The 15,992-nt window shown below is 37.5% G+C and overlaps 1 protein-coding gene across 4 annotated transcripts in view; it reads left to right on the top strand.

The window, feature by feature from the left end:
- The window catches only part of EMB2759 (embryo defective 2759), a 32,685-nt gene extending 17,056 nt beyond the window's left edge, over positions 1-15,629 (top strand). For 2 of the 4 annotated variants that reach the window (XM_088863579.1, XM_088863578.1), the window contains exons 4-6: positions 10,553-10,942; positions 14,493-14,649; positions 14,759-15,629. In XM_088863579.1, coding sequence (XP_088719705.1) covers positions 10,553-10,942; positions 14,493-14,583 — 481 coding nt within the window. In that variant the 3' untranslated portion in view covers positions 14,584-14,649; positions 14,759-15,629. The remainder of the gene's footprint in view (positions 1-10,552; positions 10,943-14,492; positions 14,650-14,758) is intronic. The other 2 variants (XM_006840946.4, XM_011623781.3) reach the window with 1 other exon arrangement.
- Positions 15,630-15,992: the final 363 nt, after the last annotated feature.

The raw sequence follows: 15,992 nt of genomic DNA, 5'->3' as shown, positions 1-15,992 counted from the left end.
GTCTACCCCATTGTCCACACCACAATACCTTCTATTTGATGCGATGCCTTGGTGTATGGGACATGATACTAGTAGACTGTCATTAGTGTCATATTTCCCATCATCTATTGTGCACACTTTAGGTCTATAGGGGAGCTAGCGGTCCCTTACTACAACGTAGAGCACCTTGACTGCATACCCTAATGAGAAGAATCCAATATTGTTATTTCAATGCTGATAAGTAGTTCCCATTGGCATCTAAGGTATGGACTATGGAGTACTGACCCCACTCTATCCAAGCGTGTCCAAGGCACATGACCTATACTTGGTTTGGTTTTTGATTGTATATTTCAAATTTTGATGCAAACAACTAGCACTAACATGGTTTTTGAAGATTGTTGCATTTTACTATGATACAACTGTTGCATGAAATCACTGTCCATTATAGTGTTATATAATACAATAATTTTATATATAATATAAAATTAATATAATAAATATATACGATATATAATGTTTAATATACTCTAAGATATATATATATATATATATATATATATATTTATGATATAAAAATATAAATATTATATATAATGTTTATTTAAAATGTCTACGTGAATTTATAAAGAATTCGTAGGCCCCAACATAGTTAACCTTAACATTCCAATATTAAATAGAAACCAGCGTGGGATAGATATACTTGTAAACAACGTGGCATAGAAACACATCATCATGAGCATTTAACTCATTAAATGCTCAATATTTTCCCAACTCTAGAAGCTTATTGGGTTGACATTGAACATATAAAACCCAAGCTTTATGGATTATTATCATTGGTTCACGGCTCACCATAGGGACTACAATTTTAGGTGGACCCGGTGACCATCAACAAACTCGGTGGTATTGCAACACGTCACCCTCGAGTTGGTTATTATTAACTATGGGATATTATCGAGTTCGTTATTATTAACTATGGGTTATGGTTTATTATAAATGGTTGGAACTTGGAACACAATAAATGCTCATCATTATCCACTTTTCAGAAGTGTGAAATTGTGAATTAGGTTATTGGATTGAAGAACTAAGCTCGAGTTTGGTTGTTGTGGATTATTATCCATGGTCCATCACCTCACCACAAGGACTATTGATTTTGGGTGGATCCATGGCCGTCAATAAATCTGTGGTATGGCAATTTTATAACTTACATGTGGATGGCAATAAAACATAAAGGATAAAATGTTGCTAAGGGTAAAATCGAAAAATCCGTTGGTCGTTATTACGTTTTTAATGCAAAAATCTCATGGAATACTATGCAATCTTATACAATCGCTCAAATATCAAATCACACCCATTTTCTCCCTCTCCCTCTCCATCTCCCCTGTCTCTCTCTCTCTCTCTCTTTATGTGGATGGTTTTTTAGCGTACCACGTGGATCACTATTGAAGGTGTACAATCTCTCTCTCATCCCCTCTCAACTGCTCTCTTGCATCTCGCTCTCCATCAACAGATCCCTCTCCCTCACAACCTCTGTCCTCTCTCTCTCTCTTGCCTTTCGCCACCACCTATCTCTTTCCCTATGGCAAAAGACATTAACCTACCAGTTTTCTGCCCCATTTTACAGAGAGCTTATGAAAAATACGGCTTCGACTTTAACGACAGTATAGTGTTTCCATGTGATATATAATACGTTAATATAAATGTTATATATAATATAAAATTAATATAGTAAATATATACGATATGTAATATTTATATTTTTATATTATATAATATAAAAATATAAAAATTATATATAATGTTTATTTAAAATTTCGACTTGAATTTATAAACGACTCATAGGGCCCAACATGGTTAACCTTAACTTTCCAATATTAAATAGAAACTAGAATGGGATAAAGATACCGTCTAACTTCCCATTTTATAAAAAACAAAAAAAGAAGCGCGGGAGAGAGACACCTTTAATGGAATTCTGTGAACTAAAGTACTAGAATAGGGAAATGAGCACGTGAAGTACATTCTCACATACAATGTTGGTTGTAATGGAATTCTGTGAACTAAAGTACTAGAATAGGGAAATGAGCATATGAAGTACATTCTCACATACAGTGATGGTACTCAAGCACCACGTCACTATGAACTTATAAGGCCTCCTCATTTTCACAACCATTTCTCCTCATTCTCATAACTCAAAAGGTTGAAGCTTAAAAATAGCAAGCTCCAGTATGGTTAATGGATTACTATTACTATTAATAGTCCGTCCCTCCTCATTTTCACAACCGTTTCTCCTCATTCTCATAACTTAAAAGTTGAAGCCTAACAATGGCAAGCTCCAGTATGGTTAATGGATTACTATTAATAGTCCGTCGTCACTCTCAACGCAGGGACTATTCATGCCATCAAAAAATTCGATGGCATAGAAACACGTCATCATGAGCATTTAACTCATTAAGTGCTCAATATTTTCCCAACTTTAGAATCTTATTGGGTTGACATTGAACATATAAAACCTAAGCTTTATGGATGATTATCATTGGTTCACCACTCACCGTAGGACTACAATTTTAGGTGGACCCGTTGAACATCAGCAAACTCAGTGGTATAGCAACACGTCACCCTCGAGTTGGTTATTATTAACTATGCGATATTATCAAGTTCTTTATTATTAACTATGGGTTATGGGTTATTATCACTGGTTCATTAAGGATTACTATTTTGGGAGGTACGGCAACGCAATAAATGCTCATCATTATCCCACTTTTCAAATCATTATCGCACGTTCCAAAAGTGTGAAAGTGCGAATTAGGTTATTGGATTGAAGAACTAAGTCGAGTTTGGTTGTTATGGATTTTTATCCATGGTCCATCACCTCACCTTAGGGACTATTGATTTTGGGTGGACTGATGGCCGTTAATAATCTGTGGTATGTCAATTTTATAAATTACACGTGGATGGCAATATAAATATATTAGTGATCTTGAGTATAAAGGTTATGTACAAGTCTCCATTAATGCAATGTTCAAATATATTTACCCAAACATAATCGCCTATGTCGGTAAGGGTAAAATATCACTAAGGCTAAAATCGAAAAAATCCATTGGTCATTATTAAGTTTTTAATCCAAAAATCTCATAGAATGTTATCCATATCTTGCAATCTTGCACGATCTCCCAAAATATCCAATCCCACTCATTTTCTCTCTCTCCCTCTCCTACTCCCTCTCCCTCTCTCTCTTTACGTGGATGGCTTTTGAACCTACCACGTGAATCACTATTGAATCTATGGTGTACCATGGCCTCTTCCCTGTCACCCTCTCTCTCTCTCTCTCCCAAAACTCCCAAAGTTGCAGAAGAAAAACTTGATTTGGGACTATCACGACTCTCACAAACTCCTTCGGAAATTAATGGACTCAGAAAAACCAAAAATCTTTGCTTTAAAGGATTGATTCTTGTTAAGGAGAGGAAGCAATGAATTGTTTATCAGTTCTTCTGTTCCATCTTGTTCTCTATTGATGTTACTCTTTGATATTAATTGGAGACAGGGAACGGTGTTTTCACTGGATTTATAGAATCCATCATTAGCTGGTTTTCTTCTACAAGTAAATCGCTGGTCAATAGAGCAATTTGTGCCTTTGCTGGTTAGATTGGTTGTGTTCTTGAACTTAAGGAACCGGTCGTAGGGGTTGAGGAGAGAGAAACCAGCGAGATGTCTTCTTCCCCATTTTGGTCTTCCAAGGGGATGATTCTTGTGATGCTTTATGCACTCTGTGTCTCTCCAAAAGTTTAAAAAAAAACTTCTACAGGGACACGTACGGTGGACTGAAGTTTTTATGGGGAGAGAAAAAAAATGAAGTTAACATGCTAAATTTTAAATTCTGATTTGAGTTAAGATGGACGGTTCACACCATTATTTGTGGCAGGGTCATATAGGATCACTACTCGTTTCTTATATGAAACACATAAAATTGTTTCCTTCCTTGATATCTAGTTTTGTTTTTTCTATTTTTCCTTTAGTTTTTTAGGAACCCGCTTTCCTTTTTTTCATGGGTCATCTATCTTAATTTTAGAGTCTCATTTCATTTCAGCAAGCATTTTTTAATGAAATTTTGTATTGAGTTGTCTTGCTTGAAATTTTTTGCTTGTACCCACTTTCCTTAATTTTTCATGGTTCATCTACCATGTATTTGCTCAGGACATTTCTTGAAATTTTTTTCTTATGCTAATTCTTAGCAACCGTCTCTCTACTCTCTGTTTCCCTCGTCCCCCACAGCTGGCCAATCTCTCTCTACTCTCTCTCCACCCCTCGCCAATACTTTTCTCACCCTCCTGCTATGCCTCTTCCATTTTTTTATATATCCTCTCTCTCTCTCAATGGACTTTCTCTCTCTTTTGCTGGCTTGTTTTCATGGAGGGAGAAACTAAAAGCATATGAAAAGCAAAGAAAAGACATAAAATAACAATAATGGGTTTCACTCTCAGTCTCCGATTGTCTCGGACCAAACCTCTAATAAATAAAGTCACAAGAACCACATATACTGGTCCCACCATTTTGGCAAGAACACCAATCATTATGGGGGAACCCAATATCACATTGACAATCACCCTATCTTGGGTGAAGGGAAGGCCACCGGTAAGCGATAGTGCTCTCTTCTTAGTGCGCAGTCCACATGTTGGTGGAATACTTGAACGTGGTGATTTGATTCGACCTGAACTCTACAGCTAAGGATGCAGTTATATGCAAATCGCACCCTTATTTTAAAGTTTCGAGTCTTTTGGCTTCCGACTTTACAATCTCTCAGTGGATTATGTCCCACACTTAATGAAACATAGTATACTTCATTTTTTATTGGTCAATAGTTGTGAATAAAATGAGTAAAAGAAAATTGCATTCTGTAACTTGTATATAGTCCAACTCCAACTCCAAAAATTTGATGCTCTGGTGTCGTGGGGACTAGTCTCCTAAACAAAAAAAATGGTTTCAAAGATAAATGATGTTCTCAAAAATAAAATTTATTATGAAAAAATCATAGAGCAAAACAAACATACAGTGTTATGTGCCCTGTCATAATGAGCGTGAAGATGTGGAATATTTAAGTATGAATTATTATAAAATTCTGACTTACAATCTCTTTGTGGAATATATTTCACAATTATTGAGTGGTCAATAGTTATGAAAAAGATGAGTAAAAAATATTTGCATCTTGTATCATGTGATTAGGTGAAAAAGATCAAGTATAAGATCATTGCTTGTAACTTGTGATTAGGTGTCCACCTCGAGATAATTTGATGCTTTGGTGTAGTAGGGAATGCTTCTCTTAAACAAATAAAAAGGAATTCACATAAAACACATGTTCTCCTAAACAAAAAATATTCTTAAAAAAACTTAGTGCAAAAGTAACTAACCGAGCTGTGTGCTTTTTAGTGAGGGTAAAGATGTGGATTACTTGGTCTTAACTCTTAACCCTAAATAATTCTTAATGATCACATGGTCATGTCCTCTTAGTTCCAAGATCTGTTCCAAAAAATCTAAACTTCAAATGGTCCGATAGTTATTAAGTTATAACCGCCTTTCTTACTTGCAAAAGACATCAATGTCATGTTTAGTAGTTAGTACTTTAAAACCCTAAATATTTAAATTTGATAGTTCATACTCTTGAAGGGGCAAGTTGGTGTTCCAGTGCTAGCAAACCACGTTTTCTCTCAGATGATACACTAACACATGTCAATGCCACCATTTTTCCTTAATGCACAACATGCAGCCTTGTAGCTGCAACACTGCCTATAGGCTCTATACCACATGCTGTCATGGCTTGAGCTTGAGAAAGCCCAAATTCCTCTAATGTCTAAACAATCTAGTGACACCTGACACTTCCTTAATGGTATTGCAGTACTCCTAATATCTAAAAATTCTACCCAGTGACACCTGACCAACTCGCCCCTTCAATGCTTCAGAAACTTGATTCCAAATATATAGGAATCACGATTCTACACAGCAACATATCTATGTACCACATATGTCAGAAACTCGAATCAAGTGATGTCGGAAACTCGATTATGCTATTGTAATTCTCGATCTCAAACCAGCATGGATCTCTTATCCATATAGCTTCAGAGACTTGATTCCAAATATGTTAGAAACACGATTCCATAGATGATTGAAAGTTGATTCCAAATATGTTAGAAGCACGATTCCATAAATGATGGAAACTCGATACCGTATATGTCGGAAACTTGATTCCGCATATGTTGGAAACTCGATTCCACATATGTCGGAAACTCGATTCCATGGATGACGAAAACTCGATTCCGCATATTAATGAAACTTGACACTTGGAGTGTAGAACCCGGGGGGATGGGAATATCAATTTCAAGGAGGCCGGAATCTCGATTCTATATGTGGATGAAACTTAGACCTATTCCGATCGATACTCGATATTCCTGAAAATTAGGAATCTCGTTCCTAGCAATTCCTATTGTATTGTCAACGAATCCTACAACGGGAAACTTCTGGCCAGGCACGATTTCACGATTCCGATTCATGAAACGATTCGGGTTCCCAAGTGTTTCCAACAACTATGGGTTGGGGCCTGGGGCCTTAGGGGATAAGAACTAGATGGGATAAGGTTGATGGGGCTTGAGAGAGAGGAGGCTATGGATGAGAAGGAGGGTGGCGAAGGTCAAGATGTTGGTGGCCGTTTGACTGGCTGCTGGGGAGGGGAGTTTTTGGAATTGCGCCATTTGTAAGCCTAGTATTTGTCTGCGGGCTTAGGTTGAATTCTTTGAATCCCTACATTCATATGTTACTCGTTTCTTTTTTTATTACTTCTTTATGTGCGCACGTGCACATATGCATAGTCAAGTTTAGTAACATTTTCGAACATCTCCATTCACGTTTCACTCTTTTCTCTCTTTGCTTTTCGGCCCATTTCATCAACGTGAACTTTCTCCATTCATATGTTCTTTTTTTTTTCTTCTTTTGAAGTTATCTTATAAATTTTACTCTTTGATCACCACCTTTTATTTCTTTTGGTGGATTTCTTGCCAGTCTTACTAGAACTTGACCAGACATTGAACTGGAGGTTTTTTTGGTCCGATTCTACTAGCGTTTTCACCAGTTATCAAATTGGTTGGAACAATGAATACCGGTTAGAACCTAAAAACTTACTTGCGCGCACACGCACACACACACACACGCTCACATATGCTAGAGAGAGAGAGAGAGAGAGAGAGAGAGAGATTAAAAATGGTTTTTCCAAGACTTGCTTATTTACCAACTAAAGCGGATTGGGATTTGGTCAGCAGTTCGACGGGTCAGGTGGTGCGGTCCATTCTGAAAGCACTGGTTCTTACAGTTCCCCCATTCAAATGCTGCTGTCTATATTTCCCCTGAGAATAATGAAACGACTTGGTTTAGAAGTATTTCGGTCACTACTATTGATACAAATTGCTGCAAACATAATGATCAGAAAGAACACAGGCACAACTGAAAGTTGACCGGCAATTGACAACTGGCAAATACAATGACATTTTATAGAAAAACAAAATTGAGAAGAAAATCGCAAGAAGGCACAAACGTGGGGATCCGAGACTTCCATCACGCACCACATCTAAGAAAAAAACACGCTTTCTCTTCACATTAAACGTTTGTTTCTTCATTCATGAAACCAACCATTGTACGATCTTTTCTTTTATAACTGCTACGCTTTCCAAAAGATTTCCCTATGGAAAAGCTGGACTCCATAATGTCTTGAGTGCAAAAAATAAGCACTCAAAGATCACCTTCCAAGGGAAACAACCCTCCTTTCCGTAATAGATAACACCCATGCCATGTCAAAAGTTTAAATAGATAAGCCCCCATACAAACTTCCCTAGAAAAACAAACTTACTATATAAAAGTACTCATAAAAAAAAGTATGGACTCTAAAGAATAAACTTCACTACAAAACAAATAAAAGAATAACTTTCCTATAATCCTAAATTTATAAATTTGCTATATTGAAACAAACTCTCGAAAAACAAAACTTGCTCTTTCCCACAATAACGTCTATGCAATAATTCCCAAAATTACCCCTAATAAAAAAATAAAAATACACCCATTAAAAACAAAAATGATTAAGTACCCAAAAAATTTGAGAAGAATAAAACTATTGAATCCATCCAGTGTTGATCTACATCATTCTCCTTTGGTTGGAGAAAACTTATCCTCGAGTTTTGAAATGCGTAAAGATGAGATTTGCATTAGTCCCACAACCTTCTTCATCCCCAATATGCTAAACACGATCTGGGGAACTTGTGGGTTATTGCACTAATCGATTGTGGGTTATTGCACTAATCGAAACACAATGATTGTGCATTGAAACTGAGAAACCCTAGAGGAAATCATTGTATGTCGATAGAATATGTTTAGCCATATAAACTTGTTGAAATTAAATCAATTCAACCATGTAACCCTGCTGAAATTGTTTATGCTCAGCCCTAAAACATACCAAGGGAGCATCTTCAAGATGAGTGCATTGGGTGACTGAACCAACTTCACCTCTTGATTCTCCTTTGAGTCCTTCATCTTTCCTTCATCAAAAATCAATTCAACCACAAAATCTTCACCCTTATCATATATCGAATCTCTCCTAGAAGATCTTGTTCTTCATTTAAGTATACGTTGAAGATTGGAGGTGATCCAATCTACAATTTGCTGATTTTCGATATGACCTATGCCAAAGTCAACCTTGTTCTCCTTCAAATCATTAAGATCAACCTTAATGTTGAAATCCCATGATGTACTCTCCCGAACATGAGGCTCCCGACGTGGAGCATGTGCATAGAATGGATTCTCGAAAGCAACTTACGAGCTGGGTCAACTCCTGAACTTGCCTTTTCAAGTCTTCTATCTCATAGTCTTGGAGGTATCCTCGCTGGATGGGCTCCTTCCCAGTAGCCGGCCATCGACCATGTCCACCATCCATGGTACCTTATCGACAAACACCACGATCTCACAATAATTGACTAAGGCTTTGATAGCTGCAAATTCACCGGCAGCCGACAATCGGCAAGTACAACAGCGTTTTAGAGAGAGAAACCAACTAAGAAGAAATTGCAAGAAGATACAAACGTGGGGATTCGAGACTTTCACCACGCACCACAGTCAAGAAAAAACAAATAGAAAACACACATTCTCTCTCTTTCTCTCTCTCTTCACATTAAACTTTTATTTTTTTCATTCACAAACGAACAATGCATTGTATGATCCTTTCTTTTATAGCTGCCACGCCTTCCAAAAGATTTCCCTATGAAAAAGCTGGACTCCATAATGTTTAAGTGCAAAAGATAAGCACTCGAACATCACCTTCCAAAGAAAATGGCCCTCCCATTCCACGTTAAAAGTTTAAAAGGATAAGCCTCGTACAAGCGCCCCTAGAAAAAGAGACTTACTAAATAAAAGGACTCGTAATTGAAAACCAACAGACTCTAAAGAATAAACCTCACTACAAAAAACGATAAAACAATAACCTTCCTATAATCCTGAATTTTTTTTACTAAAGAGATAAATTTCCTATCTTGAAACAAACTTTCTAAAAACCAAACTTACTCTTTCCCACAATAACCTCTATGCAATAACTCCCAAAATTAACCCTAATAAAAAATAAAAATACATCCATTAAAAAAATAATGAAATGATTAAGTCCCTAAAAATTTGAGAAGAATAAAAATACTGAATTCATCGAGTCTTGATTTGCATCACACACCTATATGTGGGACTGGATGTAACATAACATTACTGATATGCCGTGGTCACCACATTTTTTATTCTTAGAAGTTTGTAGTACTTGCAACTTTTTAAGCAATTTCATTTCATGGAATTACAAGGTATGAAAGATATTCATTATGTGCCGGAGCAGACTTGTAAATTGCTGTCTTATTTACATCATGTTCACATGTAGTAATTGAATTGCTATGGGAATATTTTTATTATCACATTGTCACATATATGGACATCTAAAACTAAAGGGTGTCTTGGATAAACCATTGCTGCCTCACCTATTCTCTCTCTACTTGTGCATAGCTTTTGTTCTTTCTCTCTTGAATAATTTTTGCAGAGGTTTACAAAATCAGTCAGTTTTGCATTTTGATATAATATACAACGAGAATTTAGAACTCTACTTGTGTTTTTGAGCTCTTCTAGAAGTTGGGTTATACATTTCTCATGGTATCAAAATAGATTGTGACTACCATTGTTGTCAGTTTGTTTTTCTTTTTTCCTTCTGTTTTACCAGTGACAGTTATGCATAAATGATTATCTGCATGTCTCTGCATTCCATCACATTGTTGTATATTTGTGCATTAGATAAATTGGTTATGGTATCAAAATAGATTGTGACTACAATTGTTGTCAGTTTGTTTTTCTTTTTTCGTTCTGTTTTACCAGTGACAGTTATGCATAAATGATTGTCTGCATGTCTCTGCATTCCATCACATTGTTGTATATTTGTGCATTAGATAAATTGGTCACTCTAGCAGTTTAGTTATCATACCTTCGTGTTATCATAATTTGGTGACCTTCTTGTGAACTTGTCTTTCAGCATTGGATCTCAACCCATTGTTTTGTCCCAAAGGAAACCTTTGAGGATTACTGCTTTTAAAGGTGGTGCTCATAGTGACTCAGATGGAGATGATGACCCAAATCCCTCTAAAGCCTCCATTCGACTCTCGTATGCATCAAAAGTGAGAGAAGATGTAATAGAAGCTTCCCAGGATGTTTCAGACATACTTTGGAGATGGTTGATGATGTTACGTGCACCGACATTCAACCAGAAAAGTGATTGTATTACTCAAGAGGTGCCAGCTCGAGATGAACAACCTTCGAAAAAAAAGCCCATAAGTCTACAATATAAAGTAGGAAGGCTTTCCAAGGCCATGTTGGTTAGCTTTCTCAGTTTGGATGCCACAATAAAATTTCCAGTTGCCGTATTGTAAGTGTGAATCTTCTTCAGCATCTCTTGTGCCAACCTCCCTGCTTTCCTTCTCTGTGTGAGTGTATGTTGGGGATGCTTCTGTTTTTGATGTTCTTCTTCCTTGTGGTCTTTTGCCAAAATCTATTTGTTACATTGTCCCTGCATGTCCAAGGAGCAGGAAATGATTAGTGCTGCCTATGAGCCTCTTTTTTCATTGGATAAAAATATATGATGCAATTGAGAATTGAACAAGCTTTCTGATGGGTGAGGGTCGCCTTTTCTCAATTTTAGCATCTTTGAAATTTTGTTCCTCTGCTCCTTTGAACATGTTGTCTAGTGTGGGGAGAAGTTGTATTGGGGACCACATTATGCAGAAATAGTGCACGTTTCAAGGAAATCACAGAGCTCTGTAATGCTCATGAAACTTACCGATAGTCTGGAAGTTTTGATAAAATTATAAACTATCGCCACTTGTGTTTATCAAACGCACCGTATTTTATAAAAGTATGGATGCATCACTAGTTTTGAAAGAAAAAGAGGTACTGTCCTGCTGATTTGAAAACATAGGAAACTTTCGTTTCTGATACCTTAGTTATCTGTTCGAATAAAGTGGAAGTTGTTAACATGCGTTGTTGAAGAAGAATCTCAGATGTTTTGGTATTAGATAAACCAGAGTTTTTTTTGTTTTTTTTGAATCTAGAGAAACCAGAGATACTTATGAAAATTTCTATAAGTCTAAATGTGATGAATTACATTTAAAGCATAAAGTTTACCTGGCTGATGTTTTATCTACTTTTATCCTTTCTCCTTGTTTAATGTACAAACTTTCCGCCTTGTGGCTGGAGTTCAATACAACTTTTTTCTTTTGCTCTCGTTCTCTCTCTGTCTGGGTCAATGGGCTATGGCATTCTTCAGAGTAAAATGTCTAGGTTCTTGATGATTGAGTGCATTTGATTTATTCTTTCTTCTTGGGACTGTTTTTAGCCAGAACTGGTTAAGTGGAAAACTTGTTGAATATTATAATCCTTACAGAGCATAGACATTCCTTTTATGGAAATTTTTTTCTGCTTATTTGTATGTCATGCCTAGTTTATATTGAACATTGTGTTTCTTAAGCATTGATTGCAGAGGCTTGCTGATCAAGATCTCATGTAAAACTCTTCCTTGACTTATCAGTTAAGCTGTTGAAAAGGTCGTTATTCAAGAATTTTAATGTCCTATTGGTTAATGTCTATGATACCATATAGTCATCCAAAAAAAAGAAAAAAGATGTGTTTTTCCATATAGAATCATTCATATATTTAGGTGTGTGAATATTTATGCTATTTTGGGGGTTGCTCCATTTGACAACTAAAGTTGCAGAGACATGAAGAAGAAAAATTTGTTGATTGGTCTTTGCAGGCTTACCCCATATTCTTATGCTTAGTTGTTTATGATGTATCATTCTGATTGATTCCTCACATGATTGGAGCTCTGAAAAGAATCTCCCTAATGTTAGTTCCAAAACTGTGATGAATAGCCTTGAGTGCCCTTATCTTGGAACACGATGGAAAATTGATCAAGAAAGCAAAAGGGTTTCTTCAATTAGTGGGGTGGTTCCATAAAACGGAATGGTTAGTCTTCGGGAAGGCTTGAGGTTGTTTCTTCCTTCTAATGAAACTACTCTTCTTAAGAAGTTTTGTTGTTAAGATTTGTGTCCAAAGGGGTTCAGAGAGGGAACGGTGGAGATGGCTGTGGAAAGTAGGGAATTGATTACTTGTGGTGGAGTGGTGGAATGAGGGCTTGAGAATGGTTTTCTTTTATTTATTTTTTGTTTTCAGTATCGCTCATGCGCCCTTGTGATGGAAAGTGATGGATTTTAGAACACACATGGCCCTTGGTGTGTTGGCTTAGGTCTGTGTCTTATGTAAAGGATAAGCATTTGAAATTTTAGATTCTAGAGTGGACATGGTTGGAGTCTTTTAGAAGACTAAGGTGGGCCTGAAGGGGTCAGAAAATTGATTTGAGCAGTGTTTGATGTTTATGAAGCTTTAGGAAGTTGGTTGCATGCCAAAAGGAGTGAAGTTCATTTTTTCGGGGCAAGGTAGAAGGGAACTCATGCTAGCACTCTCTCCCTCACCAGCCAGTGAAGGGAAAGCTCCTATTGCATTTGACCATACGGGGCACTCTATGTTGTACATGACTAAATCACAACTGCCAAATCTTTCAGGATTTTGTGTCTCATGCTCACAAAACGACTAGTCTTGTGGGCTTTCTCAAGGAAAGGGTTCAGTCCCTTTTCAACGAGAGACCTGGATAAAAACTAGGAGAACATTATATGGTGCCACACCATTCAACCCCCTGAATCCTCACATTGGAGTCCTCCCAATTTGAGGACTCCAATTCAGGGCCAGCCAGTTGTTGGGTTGGGTTGGGGTGGGGTGGGGTGGGGTGGGGTGGGGTGGGGTGGGGGGGGGGGGGGGAAAGGGTTTGTTTCACAATCATCAAAGACAGACTGCTATCATTGTCAGGGCTGGCTGGATTTTGTGACACAACTTGGGCCGAAGCTCTGGCTCTACTGGTCAGGTCTTGAATGCTATGGCCAGAGTAGGGGCAACATCTTGCAAAAGGGAGGAGGCTCATCCAGCATGGCATGGCAAGCAATCGGCCAGTTGCCCACGAAAGCTTAATCAAGTGTTCAACAAAAATTTTCATCTATGCGCAACCTCAGTATATTGTTTAGATCATATGGCGTGAAGCAAACACCCAGACATATACTCTGGTGAGAGGAGGTATCAACCTACTCTCCAGCGCTTTGACTTGCAAACTCATTTAAACTCTACCTCATAATTTTGTAGATACTACAATCGTTTACACGAAGTCCCGTACAAACTATCAAACAAACAGATTGGTTACAACCACCTCAATTTTGGAGGCAGTATTTGATATATTTGTATACTTTAGAACTGTTACCTTTCAATTGAAAAAAAAGAAAAAAAGAAAGAAATTGTGGAGAGGGGGGCAACAAAAGTTATATGCACAACAATATTGTCTCAAGTGGGTTGAGAAGCTGGTGGATTTTTTACATGCAGTTGGCAAGGACCCTTAGAAACAATATATATAGACAAAAGTGGGATTTGATGGGCTTCTTGGGCTATTTAAGCAGTATTTACTAGCTTTTGGAAAGCATAGCATTAGAAGAATATCATGAGGTGCTATAGGCATGTGGCTGACTTAAGAAGTGCTATGATTAAAAGCTTTTATCGTCAATTAGTTTTTCCGGGTGCTCATGCTTTTCATTTTTGGGGTTCTTTGAGGACTGTTGGTTGTAGGCTTGGGGGTTTGCTCCTAATGCATGCATAGGGTGGTAGGTTCTTAACATGGCCTCTCTTCTGTAAAATCCATATATTTGGGGTTCGGCCCTAGTGGCCCACTTTTTTTTGATTATTTCTTGCCCTAACAACCAAGTATAATATGTGGGTTTGCAGTTGCTGCTTTCTTTGCATTAAGATGGTTTAATCCAGTAATGTGTGTGCATGTGTCAGTGTGTACATATTTTGAATACGTAGTCTTTGGATTGCATCTGTAGGACACTTTTGGCTGAAGGCATAGAGGCAACAGAACTAAAAAACTCTCTCTCTCGCTCTCCACATGCTCACACCAGACTCATGGCTTCTTGATCTGTGTTGCTTGACGCTGCAGTCCTCTACCAACTTTTCTTTTTGTTGTATTTTCCTCTGTAATATGTATGCATTTACGTGCCTTTTTGTTTTGTTGTCTTTGTACATTTGTGTGCGTGTGCGTGTGTGTGAAAGAGAGAGAGGGAGAGTCTTGATGTTCTTTCTTCATTGGCAGCGTACCACTGTACCTGCTGATCCACACAATGTATGGTGCCGAAGTGACGAAGGAGCTGATACCTCTGTGGCTTCTTGGTCCCCTTATTGTGGCCCTCTACATAAAGATGATCAGGGGAATCTTCTCTCTCTATGTTTTTACCATCAAGCAGGTGATATCCCTGGCGAAAAGGCTACCATCTTTCTGCGAACTCGCATACATCTACGTAACACAAGGCAAAGTGAAAGCATATCTAGGAGCTTCGTTTGTTCAGCCTTTGGTTTACCTGAAGACCATGGATTACAAGGAAACCATGAAGAGAAAATGGAAACAGTTTCTGGAATGGGCACTGGAAATATATCTGGATTTTGTGGAATCCATATGGCCTTTCTATTGCAGAACTATAAGGTTCCTAAAAAGAGCTAATTTAATTTAGACCCAAACGTCAGAAAGAGGTAAAAGGGGATTTTTTGAATGGAAGTCAGGGAAACCAGTCTTTCTGTAAGGTTTTGTCGTGGGCAGGATCGTCGGCAAAGTTTGTAGTAGTGCATTAGTTTTTGTGACAGCTTTGTCGGCATCTCAGAGGTGACAATCTCTCTCTAGCATAAGAATTGTTCTTTGTTGGAGGAATGGGAATATGGTGGCAAGCCATTGGGACTAAATGAAAATTTATTGGGGATGTACGTATTACAAGAGATCGATGTTTAGGCATTTTGGATGCTTGTAAGGAGTCAAAAATGCTATTTTCGGCTCTTTTTAACTTTTTCCAGTACTTTCCCTTGATTACTTGCATAAAGGCCTGTAACTGAACTATTTTTGAGATTATTTGTATGCATTTATTAATTCATGCGCAGCCCATTTGTGGCAGAGAAAATGAGATTGTTTACTGAAATATGTTTCAACGCCCCCATGAAATTCCTTGTGACATGAGAGTTGAATCATTGAGCGCGAGAGAGAGAGAGAGAGAGAGAGAGGTGAGAATCTACTTCCGGCTTGTATTTGTATCGAGAATTTTGGCTGTCCTCTTTCAACAAAGTTTATAAAGAAGAAAAAATATACAACGAGACAATTTACCTTTGGTATAAGATGGTCAAAATTAATCTTGACCGTTGGATGTGAAATTAGATGGCTGTAGTTTGTGATACACCCAAATTATTAGATTTTATGTCGGATGATTATAAAAAATTGAGATCCTCTAATACTAAAGGTTGATGATCTCATTGTATACAATCCCTCTAAAAAATGATGCTAAGAC

The sequence above is a fragment of the Amborella trichopoda genome, chromosome 3 (genome assembly GCF_054954075.1).
Source record: "Amborella trichopoda isolate Santa Cruz 75 chromosome 3, AtrichopodaSantaCruz75HAP2 v2.0, whole genome shotgun sequence".
In the NCBI taxonomy this organism is placed as follows: domain Eukaryota; kingdom Viridiplantae; phylum Streptophyta; class Magnoliopsida; order Amborellales; family Amborellaceae; genus Amborella; species Amborella trichopoda.
Note: the sequence above shows the minus strand (reverse complement) of the source record. Positions and strands in the feature narration are given on the sequence as shown.